Source organism: Rhamphochromis sp. 'chilingali' (assembly GCF_963969265.1).
Source record: "Rhamphochromis sp. 'chilingali' genome assembly, chromosome: 4".
In the NCBI taxonomy this organism is placed as follows: Eukaryota; Metazoa; Chordata; class Actinopteri; order Cichliformes; family Cichlidae; genus Rhamphochromis; species Rhamphochromis sp. 'chilingali'.
Genome location: NC_137948.1, coordinates 22,003,617 through 22,011,392, shown reverse-complemented (window position 1 = coordinate 22,011,392; position 7,776 = coordinate 22,003,617). Strand labels below are relative to the sequence as shown.

The 7,776-nt window shown below is 38.8% G+C and overlaps 1 protein-coding gene across 1 annotated transcript; it reads right to left on the bottom strand.

Moving 5' to 3' along the window:
* Positions 1–3,659: 3,659 nt before the first annotated feature.
* LOC308394736 (5-hydroxytryptamine receptor 4) lies at positions 3,660–4,896 on the bottom strand (the record flags this gene model as incomplete). The annotated part of the gene is made up of 2 exons (XM_080879200.1): positions 4,844–4,896; positions 3,660–4,749 (listed from the first exon to the last, which is right to left on the bottom strand). The coding sequence occupies exon 2, from the start codon at positions 4,734–4,736 to the stop codon at positions 3,660–3,662; it is 1,077 nt and encodes a 358-aa protein (XP_080735326.1). The 5' UTR covers positions 4,737–4,749; positions 4,844–4,896.
* Between the last annotated feature and the right edge of the window lie 2,880 nt (positions 4,897–7,776).

Genomic DNA, 7,776 nt, shown 5'->3' with positions numbered 1-7,776 from the left:
AAAGACCTGAGAAACATGACAAAATACAACAATGCAACCCATTCAATATTATTGTACTGTGAGATATGATATCAGATATGATAGTTATCTATTTAAGAAAGAGGGGGGGCAGGAGGGGGAAGAGAATAAAGATATGATGCACCAATGCAGACCAGTTCATTGCTATTAAGAAGTTGGATATGGTTATTGTCCGTGAGAGGGGGGCAGAGAGTTCAGGAGCCTCACAGCCTGTGGATACAGGCTGTTGGCCAGTCTGGATGTTCTGGCCTGTATAGACCTGTACCTTCTCCCTGAGGGCAGCAGATGGAAAAGGTGGCGCGCAGGGTGATCTTGGTCCCGCAGGATACTGTGCACCCTCCTCAGACAGCGAGTGGGGAAGATATTACTGATCTCTGGCAGACTTGTTCCAATAATTCTGCCAGCTTCTTTCACCACCCGCTGGAGTGCTTGCTGATCGGCCTTGGTGCAGCTGGGGAACCACACTAGAAATCCATACGTCAGAACGCTGCTGATGGCACAGTTGTAGAAGTTCAACATCAGAGATCTGGGAATGTGTGCGCTCCGCAGTCTCCTCAGGTAGTAGAGGCGCTGTTGGGCCTTCCGTACAACTGAGGTGATATGGTTGCCCCAGGACAGGTCCTCGGTCACAGTTACCCCCAAGAATTTAAAACTGCTCACCCTCTCCACCGCCTCACTGCCAATGAAGAGAGGCAGATGGTTGTTATGACCCCTCTTCTGGAAATCTACAATGATCTCCTTGGTGTTTTTGGTGTTTAAGACCAAGTTATTGTCGTGGCACCATGACTCTAGTTGTTGCACCTCTGTCCTATAGTTTGTCTCATCATTGTTGGATATAAGTCCGAGCACTGTAGTGTCATCTGCAAACTTAACAATGAGATTGGACGCGCAGGAGGAAATACAGTCATGGGTGAAGAGAGTGTATAGCAGAGGGCTCAGAACACACCCCTGAGGGGCACCGGTGTTGACCACAAGGGTGGAAGAGGTGTTCTTACCCACTCTGACACTCTGTCTACGGTTAGTGAGGAAGTCCACAATCCAGTTGCACAGAGAGGAGTTAAGTCCCAGTTGGTGGAGTTTGGGACGGAGTTTGTATGGCCGGATGGTATTAAAAGCCGAGCTGTAGTCTACAAAGAGGAGCCGTGCATAGGTGTTCCTGTGTTCCAAGTGCTTCAGTAATGTGTGCAGCACTGTGGCGATCGCATCCTCGGTTGACCGGTTCTCCCTGTATGCAAACTGGTGCGAGTCCAGGGATGGTGGAAAAGCAGCTCTGATGTGTTTAATGACCAGTCTCTCCAGGCATTTGGCGGGAATGGGGGTGAGTGCCACAGGTCTGAAATCGTTCAGACATGTGACATTTGACTGTTTTGGGATGGGAACGATGGTTGCTGCTTTGAAACAGGATGGTACCAGTGAACAGGACAACGAGGTGTTATATATAGAGGTGAAGACATCCGCCAGGTCCGCAGCACAGTCACAGTAAGTGTTCACAAATGTGTATATTATGTGATAACTTGGTTTGATTTATACAATCCAGTGTTTCTCAATATAATAAATATAATAAATCTTAATCTTAATATGGCTTAGAAGAGAAGTTGTTTCTTCACTTTGGAAAAAGCAAAAGTGTACAACTTGGGGAAAAATGTGCATTACAGTTCAAATCTTATTTTACATTCTACATATTTTTCACTGTCACTGTCGTTACTATTACATTTTCATCTTCTCTCCCCGCTTAGGTCTTTGTGGACAGAGTGTCCCAAAACCTATCCAAATACAGTGGGTGAGAGGGAGCACTGTAAAGGCCACCCCAATATTTGCATCAACATATTAACAGCTGTAATGATAAGCCATAGCACATCATCACATCCAATATTATACAGTGATGAAACCATATGATAGAGTGCTTTCAATTCACTTTCTGAGCAACACAAATAAAAACACTGACAGGATTAGAAATTAACATATTGACACTAAAGGTTTACTACAAATGTTCCTTTGTCATAAGTCATATTGTCATTTTCTAGCTCTCACAAAATGTGCTAACCAGAGGTTACTGAACACATCCAGTAAATAACAGAAGATCAAAGTATTTGGGACAGGGCACGCAGACTTAGTTCCTTAAAAGCATTTGTATCACATAGGAAAACATGTCATTAATGATAATAATTAGGAGGTGTGGCCCAGTAGGGTTTTTTTTCACATAGTGTATTTAATTACCTTAAATCTGTTTCTCTTCCTGTCCCATCTTAAACTGAGATTTCACTGCATCTGTATCAGTGATGGAGGTAAGTAAACAAGGCAAGTAAAAGTATTTATTTTAATCATAAAAAAGTCATTTTTTATGAAGCAATATTTCTGACTAAATGTCTTGAAGTGTCACTTGAAGCTGTATCAGCAGGTAAGGTTTAATATTGTAGCTGTCCTACAGGGACCACACAGTGAGAAAAAGTCAAGCACAACATCTAATAAACATCAAATTTATAAAATCATGTAATGTGTATTTATATCAAAACTCTCAGGGTGTAAGTGTAAGTAGCTATTGTAAATATTGTGCTGCAGAATTATACAAACTGCAAATACCAGCAAAAGTGGAACAAAAGACACATCCAAATTTGTGCTGTGCTCTTTGTTTTTCATATTATTTTTGCTTCCGCTTACATTCAAACTGGTGTGAATTCCTGTTTCTCTGCCAGTCAGTTCAGTCAGTTCTTGCTACCCAGTCTTATCTTGAGTTTATTATAATGTCAGTGAATTTTATCACTATAGTTTCAAATTCTTGAGCAAAGAAGAGCAAATTTATAAACATCAAAAAGCTTTACCTTTACCTGAGATTTAAATCTGCATGTTGCTGAAGTGAAGTTTCATCTGTTCCTTTCAACTTGCTTCTCCAAGTCTTGCTTCACAAATCTTCCAAACTTTCCCCCATTTAGATCTTGGGAATTGTTTACTCTTACATAAAACCTCTAATTTAGGTATCTTTTGGTTCTCTTTCTTATTAGATGAAAAACAGTACTACCACAAATTTAAAAGCTTTGGCCTATTGTTTAGACCTTTAAAAATTACTTTAAGAATAAATATGGGAATGGTCAGCACCTAGGATGTAGTTTGTTTTAGTTCAACACAAACCCTGGAGAGGCAGCTTTTGACACTTTAACCTTTCACATTGCCTACTCATTGGGAATTGTACCATCATCATTACTGCATTTACACATTCCTTACACTCAACAGAGGATCTTCTAAGGACAGAGCAATTCACATAAGTTAGCCAAAACGTCTAACTGCTTATTTCCCACAGTTCCCACTCTTACTTAACTTTATGATCTGCTCATTTTTCCTCTTGTAAATCCTTTTGAAACAAATGTAATAATAATAACAAGAAAAATGAATAATGTAATTTTTTATGAAAATGAACCCATAGGCTGGGAACAAATTCTTACATAATGGTTGAAGGCATAGTTTTAAACCCACCCTCATTAGTGGACAGGTCACAGTTAATGATATTCTTTCAGTTTTAAGCATATTTTGCCTTGCTGTTAACAGAAACTGTGGCTGAAGTAGTCCGAGAGTAATGTTGTTGATTTAAAAAAAAGTAGCCCTCACTGTTTGTTGAAATATCTACACCTACATTTATAGATACTATTTTAGGATTGCTCTGCACATTCATTTGCCTCTTTTCGAGTATGTGATAATTCCATCCCTGGGGATGATCCGGGCAGGCATACCCTGCAGCCCATAAACATGAGGAACGCCCTCCGAAAGGAGCGATTGAACAAACCATACAGGAAAGGGTTTAGGGATGAGTTGATATACCCTAACCACAGAAAGAGATCCCAGAGGACCACCTCTGTGCTGTATTCAATGAACGGGTCCACGATGTTGACAGTAAAGAAGGGCATCCAGAAGATGAGAAAAACTCCCATGATGATACCTAAAGTTTTTGCTGCCTTTCTCTCCCTCTTCATGGCATTCCTGTGTCTTTTTTTCTTGCTTGAGTCTTTACCCACTCCAGCAGCCATCTGGCTTTCCATGGCACTGATCTGCCTGGCCTGCCGCTTGGCAGCTTTGAAGATCTTCCAGTAGGCTACTAGCATGATTGCCATGGGCAGGTAAAAGGCTACTAAAGAAGCCATGACAGCATAAATGCGACTGACCAAGAACACACATAAATCTTTAGGAATCACCATGTCTACACCAGCAACATGAAGGTCTAGCATAATGGGGCCAAAGGAAATGAGTATGGGGACAAGCCAACATACAGCAATGAGGAGAGCTACCCGCCTGTGGCTCATCTTTAACGAGTAAACTAGAGGGTTACAGACAGCATAGTAACGGTCGAAGGCGATGCAGCTGAGATGAAATATGGAGGCAGTGCAGAGCATAACATCTAGGCTAGAGTGTATCCGACAAAAAAGAGAACCAAAGTACCAGCACCCCTCCACAGTTCGAATCATACTATAAGGCATCACTACAAGGCCAACTAGGCAGTCAGCCACTGCCAGGGACATGACGAAGCAGTTTGTGGGGGACTGCAGCTGCTTGAAGTAAGCAATGGACAAGACCACCAGGAAGTTGCCCACAACTGTGCAGATGATGCCAACCGACAGGAAAGCATACAGGAAAATGCGAGAGACCCGATGCCTCAATAAAGTACACGATTGAAGTTCAAGTTGAAGAGATGTGTTATCATCTCTGAGCCATCCCAAGGTGCTGTTATCCATGGCCTAATCAAACCTGTCAAAACATACAGAGAGAATTGGAAATAATTACTTCGAGGCATTTCATAGCACCACTCTATGGCACATTAACAATGAAAAAGTGGACAAACCACCCAGAATCCTGTTTGTTTCAGGCTGAAATGCAGCTCCGGGGCTACTTTTTATCAGTAAATCTTTGAACAGTGAACTTTGGTTTGCCATATAAATCACAAGAGACCATGGGCCTGAAAAGCTTGTTCTCAGAGCAGGGGGCGTATCTAACACACAATCTCTTTGCTTGCTGTGGCTAACAATACCGGGTGGTCTTCTAATCAACACAGATGTTGTTATAATGATTGAAAGGTTATATTACATTTTATTTACAAAATCACGACTGGACATTAAAAAAAAAGGCTTAATGCATCAGACAATAGTTTGAATACCTTCAGAGGGAAGTGAATTCTCCAAATTCTCCAAAAGTAGGTGGATTTAGAGTCACTTTTATGAAAACAAAAAAGCAAAATTACAGTATTACAGTGCAACCATGTCTTGTAATCCATGTCGAGGTAGGAGGTATTAAGACATTGTTTGGACTGATATTTATTTCCAATGCTCCCCTCTATCTGGTTCTTGACCAACCCATTTTAAAAATTAAACAAAACACCTTTTTTGAAACCATTTTACACCCATCAACACTGTAAATACTGCAACTTGAATTACTTGTTATATAGAACAAGGCCACTGTGCATTATAAAATTACAAATCATCAGCACTTAAGGAAAAAAAAAAGTTAGTGTCCCGTTTCAGTTGAAATGATGATAACTTTGAACATTAGTCTCTAATTAGTCACAAATTGAGAAAATCTGAACCTGAGTTGCTGAAAAAGTTACTTACTGTGTATTTTAGCATTTGTGATAAAGAATATGATAACTAAAAAAAGAATATAATCACAACTAGAAAATATATTATTTAAATTATTATTAAATTATGACAGAACCAAAAAAGTTAAGAGGTGCAAAACAAAATTAGAAAGCGCTGTTCTTCAGACAGTTGGGACGCAGTTCTTGAATAAGTGCTGAGGTCACAGAGCTTATCTTAATGAGGAGTTCCTGGTCTTTATGCACATTACTGTACAGATTAACACAACAAGTGATACCACACATAACTCAGCTGCTTTAACTTTCAGTAGTAAGTTACTACTACTTAGACCATTTTGATAATGATTTTTTTTAAAGTCTTCTTTTGCTTGCTGCAATTAGTGGGTTAAAAAAAACACTTCTCAACTTTTTATAGTACAATTTTATATACCTTTATGTCCATACTGGTTTTTGCTGTATCAGAAAGTCTGTTTATTTGCACTGTTGACCATTTATTCTGGAAAAGCAGTTTTACTGTAGCACCTACCTCATCAAAGAAATAGAAGGCAGTTCAGCATTCAGCTAAAATGTGTAGGAAGAGTCATGTTCACGGCCCTGCACGCATCATTTGATCTTTTCATTCTCTCATTTTTCTATTTATTGTACTTCCAGCCTATAATCATTTGTGCAACAGCTATATATTTGCATCTGGGTCTGATAATAGTCCTATCTAGCAAAAAATGATCTGTCAGTTGATTTATATTATTCCTGGTGAAGGATTATGTATTTTTATTTTTTATCTTCACATCTTTCTGTCATAATGATCAAACAAAACACTTGCATTATTTTGCACAATCTTAATTACAAATTATATAGGGGTGAAGCCCCATTTTTCATCTCGAATATAAATGCTTCAACTCACAACATCACAGGGATTCTATCAGAACAAAGAACAACTTGGTTACAGTTTAACTAAGCTTATTTAAAGCTGTAAACATTTCAGTCAGGGTTAGCGCTCACTAAATAAACCGTTTTGTTTATTATAACAATTTCCCTTCACTGGCGCTCATAGAAAAACAGGTTAAAAAAATGACACTCACCTGTGATGAAGAAAAATGATCGTCTGCTCTTGTGTGTGTCATACTGCAGCTCTGTCAGCCTTAGATTTACACCGACGAGAGAGATAGTAGAGGAAGCGGGCTGTAATGAATACATGCAACAATAACCACACTAATTAAATGCCTTGCCTTGCCAACTCCCCTGCTAACACAATTCAAATGAATGTAAAAAAGGAAACCATTTTTTTTGTTTTAGATTTTTTTTTAAAGATTTTCTGATGTGTGCACAGCGGCACAAAAGACATTATGTGGTTTAGAACAATAAAAAAAAAAAAATAGAACATATCTGACACCCAAGTAATACAGTAAAACATAAAAAAACCTCTTTTTTTAAAGTAAGCAATTCCATATGGATAGGTCAAAGCATATTTTAAAGATCTAGAAGTCATTGGCTCCTAGTACAGGAGGTAAATATGTGAATGATATTTTTGTAAAATACCCAAACTATTAAATGGACTTATTTATTTTCGCTTCAGGAAAGACTGCTGTAACTTTATCAGGGGTGACTAGTCTGCAACTGAAAAAACCGAGGTCAGCAAGTTTTCAAAGCAAGTTAGGATCATTCAAAACAATATAAAAGTAATTTTAAGAATCAAATTTGCTATTAGAAACAGTGAAATAATAATTAAAAAACAAAACAAATTCAATTTGATGAAATAATTAGCAAATGATTTATTCAATTATCTGATTTCATACTTTAAATCAGTTTCATATTTGTGAAACTCCATTTGCTACAAACCCTTCAAACATCTCTCATCATCCCTTTCATGCGTTTAAGCGCGCAGTCGACCACAGCCAATCCTGCCGAGCTTGAATACCTTGGGCCTCAGCCAGTGACAGGCGTATTTCATGTGTGGCGGACGTGTTCTAATTAAACATGGGGGAATTTTTAATGAAGGGTGCAATAAAAGGCAGATTGCCTCAATAATTAGTGTTTTGGTTTTTTTTACCAGTCATTCATATGTGTAATGCAAGTGTTCTTTGTAGGCGGGGTAGACTACCACACATCTGTTCTTTTGTTTGTGAGAGTAAAGTGAGGAGACAGTGATTCCAGTGCTTTGTTTCTTGTACTCGACTGCAAATAAAATG